This window comes from Diadema setosum, chromosome 4 (assembly GCF_964275005.1).
Source record: "Diadema setosum chromosome 4, eeDiaSeto1, whole genome shotgun sequence".
Taxonomy (NCBI): Eukaryota; Metazoa; Echinodermata; class Echinoidea; order Diadematoida; family Diadematidae; genus Diadema; species Diadema setosum.
In genome coordinates, this window is record NC_092688.1 from 12,490,821 (window position 1) to 12,518,612 (window position 27,792).

The following is a 27,792-nucleotide window of genomic DNA, read 5'->3' on the forward strand; positions in this document are numbered from 1 at the left end:
GAGGTATGACAATTTTATAATCTTGAGACAACTACAATTCATCCAACCCAGATGGTCCGTTTTGTAAGATAAATATAAGTTTATTAGAAATTACACAACTGTAAACTATATTAACATGGTTTGGAAAATAACATTTATTAACCAGCCGTATACTCAATTTTGCTGGAAGACGACATAACTTGCCCTATTAAAGATTATCCTTGGTAGTATGATTAATGCACAATGAATGCCATATGGAAAAAAAACGCGGCCTTTTTGTTATTATATACATGTACAGTCTTTAAAGCAGTCATGGTGTTCAAGCACTTACTGGATAAAACACAAGCAGTTTATACGCCTACCAACGTTAAGAGCTTCAATCTTTTACATCAGCGAGATACATTGTTCTCACATTATTGCAACTTTTTTTTTCTCTCTCTCTCCCTCCCTCTTTTGGGGGAGAGGGTAGGAAGGGATGCTAAATGTTTTAACTTGGATCTCATAAAGGACGGTCTATGTACTGCAATGAGATAATGCAAAATAGAGTTCCTTACAGGGAACATTGTATCACCTATCTTTACACTGCGTGCTTACAGCAGACTTCATTAAATTCATGTAATTTTCTAAAAATCAGAATCCAAGTCAATGAAATAAACGCAATTGACCCTCGATTGCAGTGTCTATTGTGGTCTGAAGTGATTTCGTAGGGAGACCCAATGTTGAGAGAATAAGGATGGGGGCAAGATGCTATCAACAGATTAATCATTAAATCGACTTATTGATTAACCTACTATCTTCCTTCCTACAGGGGCAGCCCAGAGCTAACATCAAGGTATAAATTAAACAATGGCTTGAATACTTCCAGCAAACTGATTCGTTGTAATTTGATACCGTGCACACACACACATTACATAATACTGTAGTGCAGACATGACAGAGTCAAAAGAGTTGCATTGGCCAATCAGCTTATAGCGCCATTTCAGGCGTTCTGTCGAGTTGAGAAGTGTTGAGAATGCTAACCCTTTCTCAGCTACGACCGCACACTCGTTCTTTTCTTCACGTAGTAGAGAATGTACACTGGATAGAGAAGAGTTGCTACATTGGCAGCTAGAAACCCAACAAGAACCTGTGGAATCAGAGCGGATAAATAGCAAGACGGAAACACGCAAGCACACACTGTCAGTATTTCAATAATAATAATAATAATAATAATAATAATAATAATAATAATAATAATAATAATAATAATAATGATAATAATAATGATAATTGTATTTATATGGCGCTTCATACTGGTGTTTCTTAGCGCATTTGAATTGTGCCATTCATACATAATTATTCACATAAGGAAACATAAGGAAACAAAGGATGCTTCTATTTCTTTTCTTTCTCTCTCTTCATATTGATATTTTGTTTGTGCTTTTATTTTTTCTTTTGATCACACCCGGATTTTCATAAAACTGGCATCTTGAGAAAGTAGTATAAAAGCTCATTCTCAGTATAACGTCATTTCAATGTTATCAATTTCAAAATCATAATAAAAGCTTCTTTTTTTCAAAGTTCCGGAGCCTGTAATAATTTTCTCTCAGTATTTTTATAATGATAATAAAAAATGATTACATATATATATATATATATATATATATATATGGTTACATTATATAGGAATATACGTATATTAATTATGCATATTGTATTGGATAATACATAGAGTATATTGCATTTTGACATCTAATCCAATCGCTTAATTGCTCCAGAGTACTTATCTGCCACATATTCACTCTACGATTATTAAAATATCTCAGGGTCAAGCTTTTAACGTTATTTATCCATTCGTCACTACAGGATACATGGCTGCGTCCATATAAACATTCAATTTAACCGGTTTGTTTTCGTGCATGAAGGCGATATACTTACGTAAGTTGGGTCTCCCTCCAAAATGTCTTGTATAAGTATAAAGAGTGGATACTGCACAAAGCCAACGACTCCGATAAGCATGTAAAGCATGCCATAGATGATCGCATAGTACTGCATTGGGAATCTGTAAGTGGATGGGTTTATAAACAGATTCAAGTCTTATGAAGAAATGAGTTATATATTATTATATATATATATATACATGCTCCATAACCTTAACATGGCAACCTTTCTATTAACTTAGTCACTCCCACAAAGGCTAGTCAATACAGTCCATTTTTCTCTGTTCATATCCAAGACATAGCTCGTAGCGACAAACCATAACTTGAATATGAAGAAAGAAAAATGGATAATAATAATTATTATTGTTATTATTATTATTATTATTATTATTATTATTATTATTGTTATTATTATTATTATTATTATTATTATTATTATCGTATAATACTTGTATAGCGCGTAATACCTTTGGCAAGGTCTCTATGCGCTAATGGGTTGGCATCTGGTAGTAACCAATACAGAAGACTTGGCCATGTTAAAGGTTATTGACCATAAAAAAAAGGTTAGGAGAAAACCTAAACGCAAACCTGAAGTCGTGCAGGCTGGCCTGTTCATCATAGACAACTTTCACTGACGTATTATCTCATCCATTCAGTGAGGCATTCATTATACCTTTATGATAACACACAAAATTGGAAAAAAACTGTGATTTGTCATTGTTGCCTTTTAAGTCCATGTGCTCAGTCATGTATGATATTTATCAACACAATTAGGTATTGTTACGGGAGGTTAACTTGGCCTAGCGAACCATCATAACCACCAAAATACCCAGACTCTCAAACAAGGTGTTTGGTCGATCTCGGTCATCTTGTCGAACTCTTTATTTACATATTCCTCCGCGGAACAATCAAGTGCCCAGAAATGACAATACAATGTACCTGTATCCATAACACTTCCCCCCTAAAAGAGTGCATTTAACGTTTTAACACAAATGGACTCTATGTACGTTGGCACAATATTTTGGAACAGCATTGTACATTCCTCTTCCAATTCACACTTATAACTCCATGAATTTACCATGGTTGCATCATTATAAGAACACATAAACGAAGTATGCTATGGCTACTAGTATATCATTATCACAACCTGTGATAAAACATGTATGACTTTAGTACCATTCAACGTATACCAAACTAACACTCTCGTGAGTTATACTGCTGCTTGTGAGTTACAGCATACTGGAATTGCATGTAGTTGTGCAACACTGAATACTGCAATGTTAACTTTCTCAACACCTTAACCTTTATGCAATCATGTCATGCATACAGCACAAACAATACACTTGTACCAAAATCATGTGGTTTCCTCGTTAGAACACACATGCAACATGTCAATTTTTACACTGTCATTATTAAATGATTAACCTGTGTACAACGATTATAAAACACGTCATCTCTTCCACAAGCAACTGCATAAAATCCAACTGTTGTAATCATATACATCATATTACCTACAACCAAAACATCATATTCCATGATATGCGACTTACATATACCTGTACACGTTGTGTCAGCATCTATTGAAACGTTTAAACATCAACAAATGTCATATATCCTACTTATGTGTCTGAAAACTTTCCTGTCAACATACAAAACACCAAGAGTATGACCTGCCTGACAAAACATCAAATGAACCTGAATGAGATATACTTGATGACAACCTGTGTGTACACCTAAACTTAATAAGTGAGTGTATACCTGCCTGTATACATCCTGGTATAACACAGTTCGCTTAAATACATGCCTGTTGGTATGTTGGATCAACTGTGAAATACTGAATACCTTCGCCAAGGCAATGATTGAGGTATAATAATGAGCAAAAGCTTAGTACATGTATAACTATATAATTTCTGTACCTAATGCAGTATACATGCTAATTAAATCCAAAAAGCAACATCCAATAAACTTAGGGTGTATGCCACAACAAATTCAACCAATACCTGTACATGTACAAGTATGAAACTTCAAGTACCTGAACTGTACCTACATTACTCGATACACCACATTCTCTATACAAACAGCGACACTACCTGTTTGAAATCAATTTACCAACAACTCACATTCTTGACAACTGTTGATGGCTAGCATAACTTAAAACAGCCTTCATAGTGTCTTCTTTTGGTGAGTGACTCAAGCACAATTATAGCTTGCTGTGTTTCCTTATTAACACAAACATGTCTGAAGATACTTCCATGTTGTTATTTACACATTCAAAGTGCCATTCATGCTGTTGGCATCACAATTATAGTGTATGCAAAATGCATACATGTACCACTTGTACATATACATGATGTACACACACTGTCCTGTGTACTTGCAAAACAAATTACACCTGTTTAAAGTGTTGCAAACATAAAATACATTTGCACAAATGTTGCATCTGGCAACAAGACAAAATACTGAGATGTCTCAATTAAGCACGAGAAAGGGCGTCTGCGACAATGTTTTCCTTTCCGCGAATGTGCTTAATGTCAAGGTTGTACTCCTGTAGGATTAAACTCCATCGCATCAGTCTCTGGTTTTTGTTTCTCATTCTGTTGACGAATGTCAGTGGGTTGTGATCAGTCCACACAACAACGGGTTGAGTTGTGCTGCCCACGTAGATATCAAAATGGCTGAGCGAAAGAATTAACGCTAGGGTCTCCTTCTCAACGGTAGAATACTTCCGCTGGTGCGCGTTGAACTTCTTTGAGAAGTAGCAGACCGGTCTGTCCACTCCATCGTCATCAGCTTGCATCAGCACGGCGCCTGCTCCGACATCGCTGGCATCGACAGCTAGGCTGAAGCCTTTCTTGAAGTCCGGCGCTGCCAATACAGGACCACTCGACAGGATTGCCTTCACTTGGTCAAACGCAGACTGGCATGCGGCTGACCACTGGAACTTCACGTTCTTCCGCAGGAGATCAGTCAAGGGTGCCACAACATCCGAGAAGTTATGGCAGAAGCGACGGTAGTATCCGGCCATGCCGATGAATCTCATCAGCTCCTTCCTCGTCTTGGGAACAGGGACATCTTGGACTGCTCCTACCACATACATGACTGGCTTCGCACTTTCACCTGCACTTCTCTCAACATACTTCTTCAACATGTTGATGTGACACAACCGTTTCTTTTTCTTCCTGTCTGGCGTCTGAATGATGTAATTCACATCACTCAATCTCTCCTCCACGACATAGGGACCAGAGAAGCGAGCACACAGAGGGTTACCAGGAATGGGCAACAGTATCAATACCTTTTCACCGGGACTGAACATTCTTTCCCTGGACCTCTTATCAAACAACTGCTTCATGTTCTTTTGACTGTTTCTCAAATGTCCAGCTGCAAATTCACGTGCACGAGTCAGCCTACCACGGAACGTGGTCACATAATTCAACAAACCAGGTGACTCATCCTCACCCAACAGCTTCTCTCTCAAGACCTTCAATGGACCACGAACCTCGTGTCCAAACACTAACTCAAAGGGACTAAATCCTAAGGACTCTTGCACAGACTCTCGCACCGAGAAAAGCAACAACGGCAAGCCTTCATCCCAGTCCTTCTCGACCTCAAAGCAGTATGTTCTCATCATGTTCTTCAGCGTCTGATGAAAACGCTCCAGAGCGCCTTGACTCTGTGGATGATAGGCACTCGAGGTAACACATTTGATACCCAACTCACGCATCACTTGCTGAAATATCTTTGAAGTGAAGTTGGAACCCTGGTCTGATTGCACCACCTTTGGCAAGCCAACCGTTGTGAAGAACTTCACTAACGCCTTGCTAACGTTCTGTGCAGTAATACGCCGAAGAGGCACAGCTTCTGGAAATCTCGTAGAAGCGCACATCATAGTGAGCAAGTACTCATGTCCAGCCTTTGTCTTTGGCAAAGGACCAACACAGTCTATGATAACTGTGCTAAACGGCTCATCAAATGCTGGTATGGGCTTTAGGGGAGCAGGAGGAATCTTCTGATTAGGTTTCCCCACCACTTGACAAACATGGCAAGTTCTACAGAAATCTGAAACATCCCGTCTCAAGCCAGGCCAAAAGAAATGTTTCAAAATCTTGTCAACTGTCTTATTGACTCCAAGATGACCACCAAGAGCTGACTCATGCGACACACTCAAGATATGTTTACGAAATACTCTTGGAATGACAATTTGGTGAACTTCTCGCCATTCTTCATCACTAGAAGAGTCAACTGGCATCCACTTCCTCATCAACACATCTCCTTTCACATAGTAGCAAGTCCTTTCACTCAGTGCTTCTTCTTCAGCAAGAGCACTATCACACAATGCTACCAACTGTGGATCATTCTTCTGTGCATCAATCAAAGAGCTCTTGTTCAACCCAATCTCATTTTCATCTACAGGCTGAGACTCATCCCCTATCTCATGTGATTTTGATGCTGCGGGTTTGCTTACTTCTTCATCATCCATCTGACAGAAGAAACTCCCTTCTAGACCGATATCCCCTGGACTAGCCTTCATTTCAGACTCCTCTGATTTTCTACACATGGAACGTGTGACTACACAAGCTGGGAAAACTTCAGGGAATTCCTGAACCAATGCAGCTGTCTCATTTCCTTCTTTATCCAAAGGGACTGCACTGACCACTGGAATAGTCACTTTGTCTCCTGCAAGATCATTGCCTAATATCAATGCTACACCATCCATAGGAAGTGACTTCCTAACACCAAGGCTCACCCATCCTGAAACTAGGCCTGACTGCAAATCGACTGTGTGAAGAGGGGCTTCAACGTAACCTCCTTCTACTCCTTGTAACAGTACACTTGTGCCTGTGGACGACGTTTGCCCAAAAGGTAAAACACTGTCAAGAATCAATGACTGGGATGCACCAGTATCTCGCAGGATGGTAACCTTTCTAGCTTCATCACACCCTACCAATGACACATAGCCTACAGAAGTGAATGGTTCATACTGAGACTTAATCTTGTCTTGATCAGCCGACTTCATCACACTCTGAACTTGTTCACACCAATCACCTGTCGATTCAACCGAACGACTCACCAATCCATTTGGATGAGACTTCTTTTCTTTGTCTTTTTCCTGTTTTTTCTTGTTCAGAACGGGACAAGTAGACTTCACATGCCCTGGTTGCCTACAATGGAAACACACAATAGGCTTCTCAGTGTTCCTACCTTTCTTGTCAGTCTCATTTTCTACCACAAGACCAGCCTTCACCTCTGTCTTACTGCTAGAATTTGTCTTGCCAACACTTAGATTAGGAGCTGCAAATTTGCTTCCTACATACCTGTTTCCATGACTACGGGACAGACTATACTCGTCAGCCATTGTACTAGCTACCGACAAAGTTTTCGCTTTTTGTTCCTCGATATGCGAACGCACCTCTTGAGGTAGCGAACTCTTAAACTCCTCTAGTAGCACAAGTTCCCGCAAATCATCAACAGTAGCCACGCCTACTGATTGCAGCCAACGAGTGAAGGCAATTTCCTTCACTTTTGCAAATTCTCTGAATGACTGTGAATCTAGTTTTCTACTATTCCTGAATTTCTGTCTGTACGCTTCAGGAACCAAGGCGTACGCGTTCATGATTGCCTTTTTTACTGTTGCATAATCCCGAGCTTCTTCGCGCGAAAGTGAAGCATAAGCATCACATGCCTTTCCCTTTAACTTAGTCTGCAAGAGATGAGGCCATTTTTCTTTCGGCCATTCCATGCTATCCGCCACTTGTTCGAAGTGCAGGAAATATCTATCCACATCTCCTTCATCGAACTGAGGGACCATTCTGACATTTTTGGCGATATCAAAATGCCCACCACTGACGCTTACACCATACTCTCTCTCACCAACTTGACGAGCCCTTTCTAGAAAAACTCTCTCTCTCTCTAACTCAATTCTCGCTTTCTCAAGTTCAAGCTCTTTCAGACGTACTTCTACACTCCCTTGCACATCACCAGGGGGACTACCTGATAAGTTACGCAATGCCTGGAGGGGAAATACTTCTTCATCTACAAGAAATTTGATTGTGTGCTGTGTAATCTCTGACTTTTTCATTGTACTCTTCACAGCAGGAACCTTGTAGTTTTCTGCAACTCGCAACAAATCAACCTTTTTCAAGGTTAGCAACTCCTCAACTGTGGGTGAATCCACAAACTTCTCAATGGAAAAATCTTGATCTTTCTCCATTATGCACCAGTAATGTACAGTTAATAGTGCAACAAGAAAACCTGACTTCTCACCAGTCAGCCAGCTGAAAAACTCTTTTCAACTGAAGAAAACCAGTCGCACTATAAACAATAACCCGTATGCTATACCACACACGACCCGACTGGGAATAACCCGTATGCTACACCACATACGAATCGACTTGAAATAACCCGTGTGCTCAACCACACACGAACGACAATGGCATAACCTGTGTGCTAAACCACACACAAACCACCGTGGAATAACCCGTGTGCTATACCACACACGAACAACCGTGAAATCACCTGTATGCTAAACCACATACAAACCACCGTGGAATAACCCGTGTGCTAAACCACACACGAACCACCGTGAAATCACCTGTATGCTAAACCACATACAAACCACCGTGGAATAACCCGTGTGCTAAACCACACACGAACCACCGTGAAATCACCTGTATGCTAAACCACATACAGCTGTACAAACCGCCGTGGAATAACCCGTATGCTTAACCACATACGAACCGCCGTAAAATAACCCGTATGCTGAACCACACACGAACCACCACGTACGGGACCAACGACCAACGTTTGACCAACGTTTCCACGCACACACTACACACGCACAGCGTATAGTAACTGGACTAAACCATCCTCAACACTACGCACGTGCCAAATTAACCCTTTCGATCCCGAAAGAAATACGAACGTGTGCTTCCCTCACGCAGACACAGAAAGACGACCGATTTACATCAAACTGTATAACATATCACTCCGCGTCCATCTGCATGCACAAACACACACACACATACACTACGCCATAAACGCATCATGCTTTCTCAAATCGTAACACCTGCACATACAGTAAACTGTAACAATCACGATGCAAACTACATACAGTACTGTACGTAGTTGCGCGACGCGACGTAAACTGTATCGCGATCGCCCATGTCCACGACATAGCATAGAGTGCTACACCACGCTACTCACCGAAATTCATCGGCCAAGCGAGAACGAAAAAACACTCCTGGGATCATATCAAGCCCGACCAAATCACCTAAGTCCGCAGAAACCCTGCCAAACTCCTGTGACGTGCCCCCAATTTGTTACGGAGGTTAACTTGGCCTAGCGAACCATCATAACCACCAAAATACCCAGACTCTCAAACAAGGTGTTTGGTCGATCTCGGTCATCTTGTCGAACTCTTTATTTACATATTCCTCCGCGGAACAATCAAGTGCCCAGAAATGACAATACAATGTACCTGTATCCATAACAGTATCAATGGAAAGAAGAAGAGTTCCCCTTTCCTCACATCCAACATTGTACTCTCTATAGCTGAAATTATGAAAAAGTAGCCCTCCAAAGTTGGATTACCTTTTTTTCTTATACCCACTGTATAGTGTATAATGTATGTCATGTATATATGAGATACATTATGTAGTTGTGCTTGAAGTGACGCCGAAATAGAACAAAACCCAACAAACATCCAAATATACCTAAAGGAGCACTTTTATGCAAAAGAGAGATAGAAAAAAAAAAAGAAATCGCGATAATGTTATTAAAAAGAAGGCTATTGTTAACTGGGATCTTTTTTTCTGCAGTTATCGCCTTTGTCTCTCTTTGGGCGCTCATCCAATACGCAAATAAGTCATTGCCCAAACACAGAAATCTCAAGAAGATATTTTCGGTGTTCTTTTTAAACAGGCAGTGAATAACAATACGCATAATGAACACCACATGTCGAATTCATTGATCATTGACGATATTTGAAAAGGAAGTTCATGATTTTTTTTTTTTTTGGGGGGGGGGGGGAAGGGGAGGTATAAATCTGGTCATGCACTGTACTGTTGAGCGCTAACACGTTCTCTTCCTTATTTCTTTCTTTGCTGTTCGCTTTGTTTTCATTTTCTCATTTTTTTAAGGGAGAAGGAAGGATGCCCATATCGAGATACACGCAAGGTACAGAACAGTTTATGATTCTTTATTATCCATATAATGCGTAATTGTCATGGTGCAATATCAATGGTCAAAGTATGTAATAGTAATTAATACTTTATAATAGAGGTAATATATTCCCCTTTTATCTAGATCTATTTATACTGCCAGCCAATCACTTTGAAAATCTTTACAATTCATTCAGTTCACTGACAATTATCGTACACTAGTTTTATTATCTATGTTTATTACTTTAGCAACATCTCTATTTGTTTTTTCCTGACACAGTTTTCAACATGTTAATCTTTCATGTTTTTTTATTCAGTATCATTGACAACACTGACACTTCATATATATATATATATATATATATATATATATATATTATGTTCACATACACAAATATTCATGTACACAAAAGAACAACCACCGGCTCAGGCGAGTGACCTGTGGTGAAATAGAATAAACTTAAACACTGACTCAGTCTTACTCAAACTCAATTTCAAACACAAACTCAAACTCAAACTCCCCAAACGACACATAGTCATCATGGTCATAATGGCAACTAAGATTCAAAATGAATCGTTACGTTTGTTTTTGTTTGGGGCCACCACATTATGTCTTGCGGGCCACCAAAATTTCGATTGAGGTATTTTAGTGGGTCGAACGGGTCCCCAGAGAGAGAGAAAAAAAAGATGTTAAAGAGATCGTATAGTTTCGGTTTAGACCTAATTTCAGGTTTCTAACATTTTTTTTTTTTTTTTTTGGTGAGATAAAGAGAGACCTCTTATGAAATATGAAAGAGCATGTAATTCTATGAGGAATTCAATGTTTATTTGATGAAAATTGGTTTTGAAATGGCTGAGATATCCAAAAAAGAGCAATTCTAATAAAGTTTGGGACCCACACTTTATTACGATCGCTTTGTTTTACTTTGTTTTTGGATGTTTCAGCCATTCCAAACCCGATTTTCATCAAATAAACTTTGAATTCCACTTAAAATGGTATGCTCTGTACTATATCATAAGTGTTTTCTTGGTATCTCACAAATAGTTAAAAGCCCAATTCTCATCTCCACCAATACTGTACCATCCCTTTAATGTCGAGCCATGAACAAACAGTAGTTATTTTAAAAAGCTATGGAATCTTTCCGTAAACAGCGCTGAGCGATATGGGATCATTCCGTACGTAAACAGCGTTGAGCATCCCATTCCGCAAACTTCTCTCTCGCTCTGTCACGCACAAACCCACACACGTAACAACAGCAACAACAACAACAACAACAACAACAACAACAACAAAACACAACCTAAAGCGGTGACGAGGGCTCGGTAAAGAAAGAAAGAGTGAAAAGAAGAACAAGAAGAACAAGGAAGGAAGGAGAAAAAAAAAAGAACAACCATGGGAAGAGATATCACTCAAATAAAATATAAAATATAGATGAGGAGATATTCAACTACCTGCAGGAGAGAAGGCGACAGACAATATGAAGAAGAAAAAGACTATGCAGAGGGAGAATTCAGGGTCGAGATACAAGAAAAGAGAGAAAAATAGAAAGAAAAAAAAAAGAAATCATTTTAGTGATCTTTTGGAATGTAAGCACATCGTAATCAAAACTACTTTTGATCTACTCACGTGACTGGCACTACACCTGCCGAGACGCAGTACAGAGTGGATCGACACAGGGTCAGCATGGCAAAGGTGAAGGGCTGGAGGGGCAGGTAAGGGATCAGCATACACACCGTGTAGATCATGGACATGCAAGTTGTGAGTGCGATCGGCAAGCAGCTGTTCTTGAGGTCCGCCAGGGGCCCGGCTTCAGTATCACCTGACGGATGTCAGACGAGAACAGGCGGATAACGTTTAAGTTCTGCTCACTTAGCGTTTACAGAAGTTTTCTTTATCAATCTGAGTTTAATTTATTTCATAAATGTACATTTATCAGCATCGTAGTCAATCATACGATGTGTACGGTATTACTGCTGCCAATCACAAGTTCGTTGCTTGTTTGCATACACTCTGCTTCTCAAATAAAAGCAAAATATTCTTACGTTGTTGTAAAGAATCAAACAAAACAAAATTGGATTGGAAAGGAACGAATCAAAAGTACAATCTCATAAAATGCTACAGCATTATTATTATGGAATAATAACAAATGTTATCATGATTAGTTTTAACATTATGAAATACTAATGATAATAATAATAATAATAATAATGAAAGTAGAAGATTATGTCGCGTCAGAGTGGGACAGTCCGGGTTAGGGTAAATACCTATACACATGTCATGTCAAAGTGAAATGGTTGAATGGAGCCAACTTTAATACGGGGTATATTATTACGTAGGAATTAAAAAAAAAAGGATCAATTTTGGAGATGTACAGTTGTAAGTGATATTGTTTCCTTGAAGACAAACAACTGTGCGAATTTCCACTTCAAATTAGAAAGTCAAAGTGATATTTGAGAAACTTCAGCACGTGCGTCTGAATGAGCCACGACCTTTGACAGCATGTGACCTTTGACAACATCATAAACATGATTGAAGATCTCAAGGTGCATCTCTGCATCATGGCCGCAGTTGAAACGACGGTAATTTGGAAGGAATTTGTCATAAGAAATATTTGGCATCAACAGAAACACATTGTGACGGACAGAAAACGGATAAAGGCCATTGGGACCCCCATAAGTCCCGCCTTTACATTCAGCTGGCGACACAGCAAAGTTTCTGGAAGGAATTTCATTCGTGTCTTGCATATAGTTTGCTCCTTGTAGACAGGAGTATGAAGGTGATTTGGAAGTAATAAACACGTAGTACCTTCACCGTCTTCATTCTTGTGGCAAAAATTCAGCTTCTTCCTGTCCAGCAGCAGACCACTCAAGGGCGCCCCCACCAGGCTGAGGAGGCTAAATATGGCGAGCAGGTTGGTGTATCGGCTAACTGGCGTAGAATAATTGGTACGAGAATACATCTATTAGATCCATTAACCTTGGTGAAATTATTTCACCATAATGCTCCCACATATTTCACTTAGAATTTAACATGACATTATTGGGCCTACTTTACATAGTTTGGCAACTATATATCCATACTATACTTTACTATTGATTTTCAATCGTATCTTTTCATTTGCTACCATTAATATACGTTTTCCGTATATTTTCCCACTTTTAAGAATAGATTCTAAATATTTTTTATTCATATTCATCCCGAGAAGCATATAGAATGCAATCCTATCTTAAACTTATTCAGTTGTCCTTGTAATTCGTTCTTCGTCAACCATTTTCGAAGACATCGCATTCAAAATTGTCAATTGTCATTTTAGTTCATCCATCGACCATCGAATGGAGAATGTGAGGATCAAATCCGTCTTTGCTTGCACAATTTCACCATTCTTAAAACAAATTAGTCAGACGGTATCGCTGTCTTTTATTGCATGTGAACCAATTTTAAGCCGGCATTTTCTCACTTTCTCCCGGTATTTGGCAAGCAGAGAACAATACAAAACAGTTATAGACAATCTTTAATCAGATGATGACAATATTTTGTTCTTGAGCTCTTTTATTTCCAGACTTAAAGTTATTGCATCTTTTGATAGAACAGACCTTTATTCAACATTGGAAACGGCAATCTTTTCATTTTTTGTTTTACATTAAAGCTGGCTAAAACTCTAGGGTCCTACGCATGCAAAATTGTCATAATGTGCCTGAAAATCGTTGGGATCAATGTTTTCGTTTGTGCGACAAACATATGTGCTTGTCTCCATGTAGTCTAATTAGGATGTATTTGTCTGTGTGTGTGTGGGGGGGGGGGACACTCGTGTGTGTATGCTACTCTAACATGTAGAAAAGTGAATGGTGATAGGAAAATGAAATATCCAAGAAATCACAACAAAAGAGATATGAGATGAATTTGAAGGAAAATTCGTCCAAAATAATAGCTAAAAGACGAAATTGCTTTAAATGTCCTGTTTTGTGTGCATCGAGTGTGAGGGACGAACATGAACTTTAAATGACGAGAATGTGTGACATCATAAATTGAATAATAGACTTGCTCGAAAATGATCGCCAAAAAACGCATTTGAAACTAGGATTGGCATATTCCAGATTTCTCGGAACGAAGCTGAACTACAAATCTGTCAAGTTGAATAAAAAAAAAAGTTTGGAAACAAAAGGGAGACCTATTATATATTGTATTATGAAACATTACTATATCATCATTATATCAAACATCAACTTTCCATTATTGTTGTCATTATCATACGATAATTTTTCATTGCAGTCGTCGTAATTAATAGTATCGCTGTCATTCTGAACTTTATTCGTGTAGTGTCATCGTTGAGTTAATTGATTTGCTTTTGCATTTGCATAAAAAAATAAGACCGACAACTAATAAAGATGATTGCAATTATTATCCTTCCTGTGTTCACCAGTGACTTGCAAAGAATGATAGGCCTACTGATTAGGCCCTATATCAATTTCAGCCAGCAGTAGGTAAGTATTGACGATTACGTAAAGTTACCAACGTCGAGGTCTCCATCGGACAACCATGTCAGCCACGGATTCATGATACCGATGACGAAGTACATCTGAACTTGGATGATGATGCCCCAGAAACACAGACAGATAAACATTGGATTTTTCAGACACGACGCCAGGGACGGATACTCCGTGTTCCGAAACATCTCCGCCTCTTCTTCGCGGGACTCAGCCAACTTGCGCTTGGCATCTGCAGCTATTTCCGGCGATGATTCACTGGCTTTACCGACTGTAAATAAAGATGAAAGAACAAAACTGCATAATCATTGCCATATACGTTTGAGCAGGACGTTTGCAGTGCTTTGGGTTTTCACAGATATTTTACTATCAGTAATTTGATGAAAAATATGTATCCAAAAAGCTAATCTATGATGATGACGATGGTGATAATAATAGGAATGATAATAATAATAATAATAATAATAACGATAATAATAATAATAATAATAATAATAATAATAATAACAATAATAATAATAATAATAATAATAATAATAATAATAATATTAATAATAATAATAAAAATATAACGATGATAATAATATAGGTTTTCCCTTTCATTTTCAAACTTTTTTTATTCAGTTTAATAGATTTCTAGTTCAATTTCGTCCATACAAAATCTGGAATAGGCAAATCCTAGTTTCAAATTCCTCTTTTGAATTTTCAATTTGAACAAAGAAAAATGATTTTGAATGACGGTATTTCGATGCCTGAGCAAATTTGACGAAAATAAATGCTTCTGATATGAAATTGAATGACAAAACAATGAAACTGGCCGGGAAAACCTAAACTGAGAAGGAAGGAGGTGTAGAAAAAAAAAAAAGGAGAAGGATCAAGAGGGAAAGCAGGGTAAGGTGAAGAATATAAAAAAAAAATGAGAAGATTAGAAAGAGAAGAGGAGCGAGAGAAAATGACAACAAATTTTATTACGTTGAGAAAAAAACCTTCCACTTTCTCTTCGAGTTCAAATCCATCGTTGTACTCGCCGCTCTGGACGCCCACTTCGCGGCTAAATGGATGATCTCCATTGGATGTGGAGGCGTTCTCCTCCGTTCTGCCGCAGAGTTTCGAGCAGGGTCTGGAGAGCTGGTAACCCGGTGGGAGTGGCCAAGGGATGTGGTCCTTCGGCAGGAGAGCGGTGCTGACGTTGAAAAACAATGCGGTTATTGCCAGCACCGTCACGGACAACTGCAGCGACACTCCATTGTCATAAGCAATCTGGGAGGGGGGTGGGGGGGGAGGGGGGTGGGGGGGGGGGGAGTAAGCCTTGACTTTGCATTGGTATGACATTTATCTCGGCTAAATACCAATACAACGCTCATCAAGGAAAACTTTTGAACCTTTGAACCCTTGCATTGTCTGTAGGACGTATAGTCTGTGTTTGCTTGCCGATTCCATTCAGTGACGTCACAAATATCAGCCGTATTTCGGTAGGTTTTCGAAATAGACAGTCGAATGGTATTCTCCTCGCTTTCATGCTGCACATGTTTTCCCGTGAGGTCGAGAATCTTAATGACTAGGGCTGGCTAAAACTTCATAAAATATCATTAATATATGGTTGATATCTTTAAATTTCAGTTTAAGCTGCCTGCAAAACCTACTGTTAAATCGATCATGGTTCACAGAGCAAAGTTGATTTTAAACCATCCTTATATTATAGTGTCATAAAAACTTGAGTTAAAACTGACCTTGACGAGAAAGAAGATGAGGGAAGAAGTGTCATAGCAACCATTCATGACTCCGATGACAGTTGATTTCTGCTGTGGAAACAGGTTGGACACCTTGGGGACGGGGGGGGGGGGGGGGAAGAGATTTGCACAAGATCAACAAGACTCGCAAGCCTAGACTTCAAATAACACATCCGCGCCGGACACCTTTCCGGGCAAGCCTTGCGTGCGACTTGTGAAGAACAATTTTTGCTACCCAAAGGTCCCCGCAGATGACCCGCACATGACAGTACCTAGCACGTATCTCACCCGCTGTTATCCGGAGTTGCGCACGCAAGTCTTATTAACCCGCAGCCATGTTTAGGCCCTGTCACACCTTTCCGGGCAAACTCGCGGGCTTGTTGCGTGTGGGGATTTTCCAGAACGCAGGACGAGCGAGTTTCGCATGCGTGCTACCTGCTGGACCCGTGTTACTTACGTCCTACTTATGTGCATGCCGTGTGACCTGCGTGTCTGGCGCATGGGCGGCAAGTGAGGGCTGACAACTCGGTGAAGGAATCCCTCTGAAGGAATTTAATATGGCAGAAGTCCCACAGAATGTCATTATCTTGGCCGCAGCCGACTCCGCTCAACTAACAGCCGAAAGGCAGTAACTGACCCTCAGCACGCCCGCAATTTGCTCGTATAGCTCGCTCCACGTCTGCAGAACTGACCAGCTACACGGATATTGGCAGTTTCGACACCGGTCCTTGTTAGTGAAACACCCGTATCATGCTCGTAGGATGCCCGCAGATGACACGCGCTTCAGGAGTATAAGCGTAGATCCACGGGCTACTTACGTACTTCAAGCGGGTTATCTGCCTGTGACTTGCGGCAGCTACGGGCCTCCTCTGCGGGCAATCCTCGCGACTCACCCGGAAAAAGTTTTGGTCATGCTTAAAACTTGGCTGCGGATAAATCGGACTTGCGTGCGTACCTTCGGGCAAATACAGGCGAGATACTTGGTAGGTACTGTCAGGTGCGGGCCAACTGCTAGGAGGTCCGGGTACCAAAAAATTTTCCCCACAAGTTAACCCGCAAGTTAACCCGCAAGGCTTCCCCAGACACGGTGTGACAAGGCCTTAAGCATGCTCAAAACTCGTTGACTTTTAAAGATACGAGCAGAATGGCGGAAATTTCATGAAAATTGGACTTCAATAGTGAAAAAGTGAACTTTTGGATTGCCACATGCTTCAACAGAATACCTGAAGCGATGTAGTGTCATTAACTCACGATTTTTCCATTGGTGTTCTGCACAAAATATCAGTGAAATCCTGTCTTATACTATAACAATCTTCTGCATCAGATCTTATGATGGCGATGAGGCACGAGAATGGACAGTATACGAAGAAGGAATGAATGGCAACTGTACTGAATTATAAATCATGTTTCGACTCATTTTTGTCCCCGCAATGCCATAAAATGATCAAGTTACATTGCTTATCTAAATTTTAGAGACACTGCTTTCAATGTGTAGTCCTACACTGTTTTGTTTTGTTTTGTTTTTTAATCTCAGAGCTGGGGTTTTTCTATTGAAGTCAGTCGTATGATGTAATGTTAATTAATTGTATGATCTTGACATGATTTTATCAATAATTAAAACCATTTTTTTTTCTGAATTAAATCTTGTCTAATGTTGTTTATCAAAACAAAGCAGGCAAGCAAACAAACAAACGAAAAACACAATCACAAAATTACCTCGAAGCTACTTATAATGATTAAAACTCCACCTGTGCCCTGGCAGATGAGCGCGGGATAGAGTAGTTCTGGCACTTCGGGCGAGCTCAGGGCGAGACACACGTACCCGAACAAGACGATCAACCTTTGAAAATACAACGTTGGCGATTACCAGATTAGCCAATTTTGTTTTTTGTTTTTCTTTCTTTTGGTTTCTTAAAATGTCATCAAAGTCAAACATGATTATTTCCATATTCAATTAGACTTTGATTTGATTTTTTTTTTTTAAATCAAGATTAAAAAGTCATAATAGTAGGTCCTAAATGTTTCATTGAGCATGGACGTGGAAGGACCAAGTCATAAAGTTCAGATTTCTCTTGACACACTGCAATCGGTCGCAAATGCGGTGAGGTGATGACGTCATGAGATGAACAGCTCTTTAACAGCTCTTTAAAATCCTCAAGTTCGTTTGTACGTAATGAGTATTATACAATTAATAATTCGCTCCATGATATTAAAAACTGTCTGTTTATTTGATTGTTACACTATTCATTACAGTCAATTTGAACATGATGATTGTGGCACCCCCCACATACACAGGCAGTCTTTTTGTAATCAATTTTCTCTTTCTTTTTTCTTGTCTGAAGGTGACAGAAGAGCGAATGATAAGTCTGGACTCTATACACGATCTATCTAACCAGCTTTGCATTTTACGATATAAGCAATAATCTTTAGCAATGAGATCACACACACACACACACACACACACACACACACACTCACATACATTCAAATGATTACAACTTTCCTACTATAGTCTATTATTTTCATACTTTCCCTAAATAAAGGTGTAACTTTATCTTAGCGAAACTATCTTACAATAGTTATTTATCAGCAAGCAGGTGTATCTTTTCCAGCCGGACGACTTTAAAAAAGATAAAAATCACATCAAACTGTAGAATGTTTAGGTAAGTATATCAAATGACAGCTGTACAAGGACTGTTATCGGATTTAAGAAAAAATGATAATCTAAGTTGTCCTCACGTGAAAGCAATCCGGGCCACTCGAATCCCGCCTTTCTGACAGACAAATCCCACCGGTAGCATACTGATAGGCAGGGTCACCATGGAAACGGTGTACGCCAAGACCAATTTGGCATCCTGCTCCTCGCATACGTCGCTTGATTCCGAGGTAGGCATCGTTGTTGACTGCTGCGAGTTGTTGGTGGCAGTGGCATATATCCACTTCGTTCCATCTGAATTGGTCGAAGAGAGAAGGATATGAGAAGAGTATATCTCTTTATATAATATAGCCAAGGAGAACAAGAATTTTGGAAGGAACAGAGGAAGAGAGGTAGCGATAGAAGGCAGTAAGCAAATAATCATCGACTGCGAGGGCGATGGTACAATCTAACATCGCCGAGGTGATCCGCGAGTTATCAGGCCGAGCCGAAGGCGAGGGCTGATGGACACCTCAAGGATCACAGAGAGTGATGCATACCTGGGGTTTTCATTGGCGTGGATGGGGAGCTGACCTGCTGGCAGAGATCGCTGTAGAAGCCCATGTCCTTGAGCACGTAGACGAGCGACGGCCAGCCGATGACGATGCCAGCGTGGATGAGGTTCTCCAGCGCCGTAAGAATGAGAACTACCACTCTCTCTGTTTTGACGCCCATCTTGAATCCTGAGGACCAACATAGAGAAGGGGGATTCTACAATAGCTGTTGCAGAAGTGGTAATACTGGTAACAGTTGTATTAGTAGCAGCAGTGACAATATTTGAGGTGGTATAACGAACACAGTTTTAACGAAATTCCGGTTACAACAAAGTAAAAATTCAGGCCGCAACATTATCCACTCTATGTATTTCTAGTGTTTATTTGTTCTGTTATAACAAAATTTTTATATAACGAAAGAAAACTGCCAGTCTTCATTATAAAGGGAGTCCACTGTAGCAGTAGTAGTATTACAATTGGCGTTGTAGTAGTAGGACCCTGTAAGGAGACGTTAACGAAGAGGAGCACAGAACATAGAAAGAAGAATGAACATAACTAGAAAACTGCTCGAAGAGTGTAGACCTATTATACACGCATGCTAAAAATCGCCCAATTTCCAAATATAGAAGCCTTTTGTTTACGTCATCGCTCCAGCAACTAGTACGCGGCGCCTCGCCTGAGCAGAGCAGTCGCCTTAGAGCGCGTGTAGGACCTATATGGAAACCTCAAATACACGCAGTGTGAACTCTCAAGTTCATTGACCCTATCTGCTAAAAGATGAAAAATCCTTCAAAAAATTCATAAAAATTCTTGGATCACTAGCAAAATTCAATTATCTGTTTTTTGTGTCATTATCAACTTTTCCTGCAAGTTTCATTCAAATCCGTTCACGACTTTTTGAGTTATTTTGCACACAGACAAACAAACAGACAATCAAAAAACAAAATCCAATGAAAACATAACCTCCTTCCTTGGCGAAGGTAACAAACCAACGCCGGCGGAAAAAAAAAAGAGGAAAAAAAATAACCTCCTTGGTGGAGGACAATGACAATCGATAAAAAGCAGATTATATAGACGAAGAAGACAAATAAAAAGAAGAAGGCAATTGAAAATAGGACTATCGGACAGAGAAGATGGAGAAAGGGCAGAATGAGATTATGACAAAGAAGATCTATAACGTAATACAATGGAGTTTGATTAAAGATATTGATCAAGTACAATTTTTCCTTGATAGTTTGAATGTAAAACTCTCCGTTCTAGGGTTATGTGAAACTTGGATGGCCGGCAATTTCACGTAATTGTCACAATGATTAAAAGGTTATACACTGGTTACAAATAATAGAGATTGTAAATGAGGTGGAGGTGTGGCACTCTATGTGAAGAATGACTTGAAATTTCAAATGATATCCTAGTTAAATGTTCGCTTCAAATAAAAGTATAATATTCATACTGATGCCAAATGGTGAAAATAAATAAACAATCTTTCATGAAAAGTTCATGTTGATTCTTTATGACTGTTGTGTAAAAATACTAAAGTTATTCATGAACTGAAATACCTCTTCCCAAAGCCAATATTGTATTCCCTGTATTCAACTTATTATTATACCTTACTTGAATTGCGGGATACTGGTATGGAGAAATTGCTCAAGGACTAAAATCGATTCTTTATTCTTAATTCAGAAAAGGACCTTGCGGATTATAAATCGTGTGAATTTTCGTGATCGTACACTTTGAATGTTTGTTTTCAGTAAACTGCTTTAAAAAAATGTCTGATTTGTATGTGGATCCCGCTGGAATATGCATGTATAACTTAAATAATACTGGCGATCGTCCTAGTATAGGCCTATCACATGGAATGGAGTATTTGTATCTATGTTCGCTATCGTTTTTCTTTACTAAAAGAACAGATTGATTTTCAAAACAAGTTACTTGATGACAATGAAGTCTCATAATATGTAGGGCACAATTGTCAGCATTCAAAATAAAACGAATATCACATTTCGTGTCGTATACATTATTGTTAATTCACTCGCCGATTCATCGATTATAATGTTGGCTCATTGGTTCACTTTACTTTGGGAGAGTTGAAGCCGCTTTTGCGGTGCCAATTAAGATTAGGCAAGTAGTACCAGGGAGCTGGAAAGAAATAATATCCACCTCACTCCATGGTATTACCACGCGAGCAAACCAGTCTTGCAGAAATTTCATACGCTGTCATTATCCTGGTCCGGAATAGAGAATTAATTTCAGTGAACACACAAATTTGTTTAAGTTTTTGTTTTTGTTTTGTTTTTCCATTGCTGTATGGCACGTAAAAACGGACTATGAGTACAGGTGAGAAGGGAGCTATGCTATAATTAAGTCTGGGGAGAATGGTTTGGTTTGGTTTATTTAGTTTAGTGGGTTTATCTGTTCAATCATGGAAATGAAATACTTGCTCTCGCCTTATGTACAACTGTTTTCCGCAAGTTCGTTGAAAATACAAAGGTATTTAAAGATACAGTGTATCATAGAAAACAATTACAGAGTACAAAATAAAGCATTTATTTTGCAATGACAAATGAAAGGTAAAATCAAATAGGTAACACATAGAAGCAAAATAATGAAATGAAAAGTAAAGAAGACACAGCATAACTCACGAATATCAACATCAAGATGTAGTACACAGACGAAGTAAATATCTACCAGATAAAACGGTATTTGGTGTATAACTAAATGTGATGCTGTAAAAACGCTCTTCTCAGATTGAATGTGGTATATCCTTATATAGGGTAAATGAAAGTCGGCAGGTAAGGAGCAGAACTCACCTTCAAACAGAGTAATGGAATCACTGGACAGCTTCAACCCGACCACTGCGTCCCGCTAGCAGACTGAGATCTGATTCGGTCAAACTCCTGCACGGACACTATGATACCGCTTACCAATGTATCTCTTCACTATGATGTGACAGTGAGCAAGTCACGTGAGCAAGTCACGTGATCATGGTGATGGACACTCTCTGTTCAACTTACACGTATCAATGAACTTTGCTCATCACACGAGACCAAATCGCAATGTTGCGAGATGTCTACGCTGAAGTTTCCATTTTCATATCTCCTTCTTTCATAGGGAGATGATTTGACTGAATGCTAAAAGAAAATACCCACCTGCTTGGTAACGTTCTTTTTTTTTTTCAGATCATCTGACATTCAAAGAGAAAAAAAATCAACCAGTCCCATTGATTCCAATTTCAGAAGATTTCAGATCACTTTTGCGCGATTCCAGCAAGTGGAAAGACCGAGTTGGGGTGGGGATTGGAAGTGGGATGTGGGAGGTTTCGTCGAGTAGCGCCGACCTCTAACTGGCTTCTGTAATTTCAGAAATTGAACTCTGGGAAGAGGCGTCGGTAAACCATGGAGCTACTAATTGTAGATCCGTAGATTAAAAAAAAAAGAAAAGAAGAAAATAATAAACATTGATAAAATGCTTGACTTTTTTTTTTTATAAACAATACACGCATACCTGAAGGTTTACACGTGCAATGCCTCAAGGCACAAATTCTTTCCGCAAAAACAAAAAGGAAACCTAAGAAATGTTACCCTGAATATTTTGTTCTATTTTTTTCTCTGTATTGCGAATTTTATTTTCTGAGTGACCCACATTTCTACAAACTTGTCTTTGACGTGGTCTCCTCTTTTCCAATAACACAATATCATTTCGAACATTAGTTTCACATGTTTCATTGTTGTAATACATTTTTCCCTTGACATTGTATCAACAAAATATGATATTGGAAATAAAATCTCATTTGAACTGAAAATTTTGTCCTGACGTTATTTTATTTCGTATATCCATATTGAAAGTTATCGGGACCGGCATTTTTTCTTTCGTTATATCAAAATTTCGTTGTGACCGAACAAATAATAAACAAAATAATACGTAGAGCAGATAAAGTTTTGGCCTGAATTTTTACTTCGTTGTAATCGGAATTTCGTTATAACCATGTTCGTTATAACGGGAGAGCATAGCTGTATTACATTATCGTCCCTGAACAGTAAAATCAATCGCAGGGATATGCATATCAATATTTCACGAGCCTCCCATTTACTCGCAAACACACAAACAAACAAACGATAATTAGATTTCCTTTTATTCCAAAAGATTTCAATTCGAAGAAGATATCCTGTGCGTAAAAATGTTTCTTATCATCAACCTGTCATCACCAAAATCATAATTTACCACATGTAAAGATTATGGACAGCATTGGTATTGTACGCACGCTTTGCAGTACGTGATTTTTCCTGATAATACTCTTTACGCGATATCAGGTATGGCAAACCTTTCTCTCTCTCTCTCTCTCTCTCTCTCTCTCTCTCTCTCTCTTTGTTGATTTAGTCTTCTTGTTACAGTCAATTAAAAAATAGAGTGGAATTTTATTCCAAACTGCGGTGCGGCACATGCACACTTGTTGTGATCTAAACTGTTGATGATCCGTCCCTCAGGAATAGAGTTTTGACGGCTCTACGTGACCAACATGACAATGCCTGACCATCATTATGACAAGACCAGATGCCAAAGCAGAATAATGCAATCACGGAGAGGTTGGAAAAGTTGCAAACAGACTGTCAAATGAGTCTAACCAACATCAAATAAGACCGTGGGATTTCAGGGGGACATTTCATGAAGCGTTTTTGTCACATATTTTCTGACAGACTGTTGCAAGCTACTGAAATACTTGCATCTGATTGGTTGAGAGCAAATTTTGTCCGACAAACTTTACGGACAAAGTGCTTCATGAAATGCCCCCCCCCCCCATGTAGCTATATAGTGCTATGTGTCAGCAGACAATTCAATCCGAAGTCCAAGTAGAGCTGATATCTTGACAGGTTTTGGATGCACATAATGTTTGACTTGCGAAGAGTTCGACTTTCCAAGGCGTCAACATATGTTTGTTTTTCCTGTCTTGTTCCTTCACAAGTTTTTCTTTCGATTTAATTGGTTGATCTCGGATCATCTTTCCGTGATCGATATTCGGTGCGTGACATTGGTGACCGGTCAATCTCGAATGCCTTGTTTGGATGCCCTTTGACCCCCCCCCCCCCCCCCAGTGTTTCCTGTCAACGCAATATCCTGATAAGTCACGTATTTCAGCCCATCGGGCTTGTCAATAATCATTTTAACTGTAAATATATCAAATATAAGGCAAGTTCCGTTCAGATATAAATGCAATTGAAGAGAATACAGGAGTCGTTTAAACAAGGGGGGGGGGGGGGCTGTGGTTTCATCCCCTTCCCCATACACACTATGTACATGCACTATAAGACGGCCCCGGAATACAATGCAGAGGCCGGGCCAGCCCTAACTAGTTTGTTTACCTTGTTGACAACAATGTTAATCGGTTGAAAAACTCTAAAACACATCGTAGTGTGCAATCTGTAAGGTATCGCTTATTTTTACCATTCAGTAAGTTACGAAGTTTGATTAAATACGTAATATAGACAGTTATTATGATGATAACTAGTCGAAATCAAAATTGCGGTTCGAATTGCACACTTGTTGTGATCTAAACTGTTGATAGTCAGGTCGCTTAATGTCAAAATTTGGGCTTACCGTTGCAGAGCGGATAAAAGCACCAAATTTGGAGAGGTGGTCTCCCACGACCTACTCATTGATATTAGAGTAGGAGCCCTCTGGAATTTTTCGATTTTTAGGGTGAAAATACCAAATTTTAATATTTCTTTATTATAAGACAGATATATACTGTATTGCGTGTAAGGGGTGCTGTTCGTTATTCCGAAGGTTCCCTATTCCGAAGGTTCGTTATTCCGAAGGGTCGTTAATCCGAAACACGCAAATTCCCTATACCTAGAGGTCCGTTAATCCGAAAATGAAAAAGGGTTCGTTAATCCGAAAATGAAAAAGGGTTCGTTAATCCGAAAATGAAAAAGGGTTCGTTAATCCGAAAATTTGTGGCGTTACTCCGAAGGTTCGTTACTCCGAAGATTGGTTAATCCGAAAATGAAATTCGGAACAATGAACCTTCGGAATAACGAATCTTAGGAATAAAGAGCCTTCGGAGTAACGAACTTTCGGAATAACGAGCTGTAACCGCGTGTAAGTAAAGGTATGATAACATGTATCTGGTTGAGATCTGTTGAGTATTAATTTATTTTTCATGGAACTGAAAACATAAACCCAAACTTGAGTCCATGATCAACATCAAAACATCTGAAACATGTAGTTGGTGGAATTAATTACCGATCAAATGAAATATACATATATTTTATACTGATCAAATATAATGTAGGAACCAATAGACATTAGATAGTTTCTGAAACAGTTTTACTACTCAGTGGCGGATCCGGGTGGGGGTGCACCAGGCCCGCCCCTTCTATTCTTTATCAAAACAAAGAAATAAAAGGAAAAAATGGAGGAGGAGGGCATGCGCCCGCTTTTATTTTGTAAAGGCGCCCCCTCCTCCTTACGAAATTCCTGGATCCACCCCTGCTACTCCCATGCTCTGAGACTCTAAGACTCATTTTAAACTGAAATTATTTTAGTGCAGTAAAATGTATTTGTGCATACAGTGCACTCCAGACCTGTTATCACGAACGCGGTAAGAATTTTCGTAACAACTAAGTAAAAATCACGTCCCAAAGCTATAATCTTATATTATAACGAAATGTCGATATAACGGGGGGGGGGGGGGGGGATGCCGGTCCCAACGACATTTGTTATAACGGGGTTGCATTGTACTGCTACTACTTTCTTCTTGTGCCACTAATATACGTGTCTCAGCAACCATAATTTTCCCTTCTGAGATTATGGGTGAACTTTATCCTTTACCAGGAATTTTACTGATAATTGTTCCAAATGAGGACTGAAAGATAGAGACAATGTCTTGTCATTTACTTATATGTTGGCCATTGTCTTTATTTGCGTTAAAGATGTTTAAACTTGTGTTTGCTGAGGGAGGTTTGTTTTGCAGAATGTTTCATAAGACGAAAGGAGCTCTGCTGACTATCATAGTCGCTTTACAACAAACTGTGTAATGTCAATAATGTCACCCCCCCCCCCCCCGAGGATTACCTTTATCATGATGTGCTTTCTGCTGTATAACATTCCAAAGCAAGATATACGTGTAAGGCCCACAGAGATCATTTTTACCAGAAAATGTCTTTGCTGCCAAGTGCATGACAACATTAAGAAGAGGGTGGAGGATGTCCTTCATAAAGTTTCAACATTCGACGCTGATAAAAATATCCGGGACATGATCACGGAGGTCAATGTCACCTTACTAAAGGTCAGTACAACTGCAGTTGACACTCGCAAGCCGGCCAGACGTCAGAAAACAGAGAAGAGGGCTCTTACGTAATATTGTTTCATGATCTCAAGGACTCTTTGTGCCGAATTTGAACTTTTTTATCTGCCGTGTAAAAGCAAAACGAAAAAAAAGAGCACTCAAAAGAACAAGCAAACAGCAATTTTCAAGGGGAACCCGCCCATTTTGTAGTCCCCCCCCACCGAGTTCAGACACCTAAATATTACGCAAAAATGTAAACAATGCTCTTACCACAATGTCCAAATTAAGGTTTTAGCCAAACCAAAAATATAAAATATACAGATATTGTCATCGAATCACCTATATTGTATGAAAAGCGCCAGGAGTTTACCATAAGTGCTGGCCATTTTGAAATTTGATTGTGTGTGTGTGTGTGTGTGTTTGCTTTCCTTTAAATTGCAGGAGGACTCCTATATACATGTACTTTAATATTGTTTAATAGTCCTCAGGAAATCCGTGCGCCAAATTTAATGCCTTTATCTGAAGTGTATAAAGGAAGACGAAAAAAAAAAAAGAAGCACGTAAACGAACAAGCGAAGCATCACTTTTAAAATGGGGTGGGGGTGCATCCCTTTGTCCTACCTCCCTCCCCAGCCGTTCAGAGACTATATTACGCAAGAATATTAATACTGCTCTTACTGCAATGTCCAAATTCATGTTTTAAACCAAACAAAAATAAAGATATATATCATCGTATCATCTATATGACATAAAAAGTGAGGGGTTTGCCATAAGTGTCGGCCATTTTGAAATTTGATCTTCTGTGTGTGTGTGTGCGTGTGTGTGTGTGTGTGTGTGTGTGTGTTTTCCTTAAAAGTTCCAGAAGGGCTCCTAGTCTAATATTGTTTCTTAGTCCTCAAGGAATCCGTGCACAGAATTTGATGCTTTTATCCGCCTTGTATTAAGCACAACGAAAGAAAAAAAAAAAAGAAACACGCAAACGAACAAGCGAAGCACCACTTTTTAAATGGGGGGGGGGGGCACCCCTTTGTCCTACCTCCCTCCTCAGCCAT

At 39.4% G+C, this 27,792-nt stretch overlaps 1 protein-coding gene across 1 annotated transcript; it reads right to left on the reverse strand.

Annotated features, from left to right (window-relative positions):
* Window positions 1–128: 128 nt before the first annotated feature.
* On the reverse strand, window positions 129–27,792 carry LOC140227617 (equilibrative nucleobase transporter 1-like). The gene is made up of 11 exons (XM_072308033.1): window positions 27,777–27,792; window positions 19,465–19,647; window positions 19,009–19,219; window positions 17,986–18,109; window positions 16,270–16,362; window positions 15,526–15,799; window positions 14,565–14,810; window positions 12,867–12,983; window positions 11,682–11,874; window positions 1,897–2,020; window positions 129–1,105 (listed from the first exon to the last, which is right to left on the reverse strand). Exons 1-11 carry the CDS (start codon window positions 27,790–27,792, stop codon window positions 1,010–1,012), a joined length of 1,677 nt encoding a protein of 558 aa, XP_072164134.1. The 3' UTR covers window positions 129–1,009.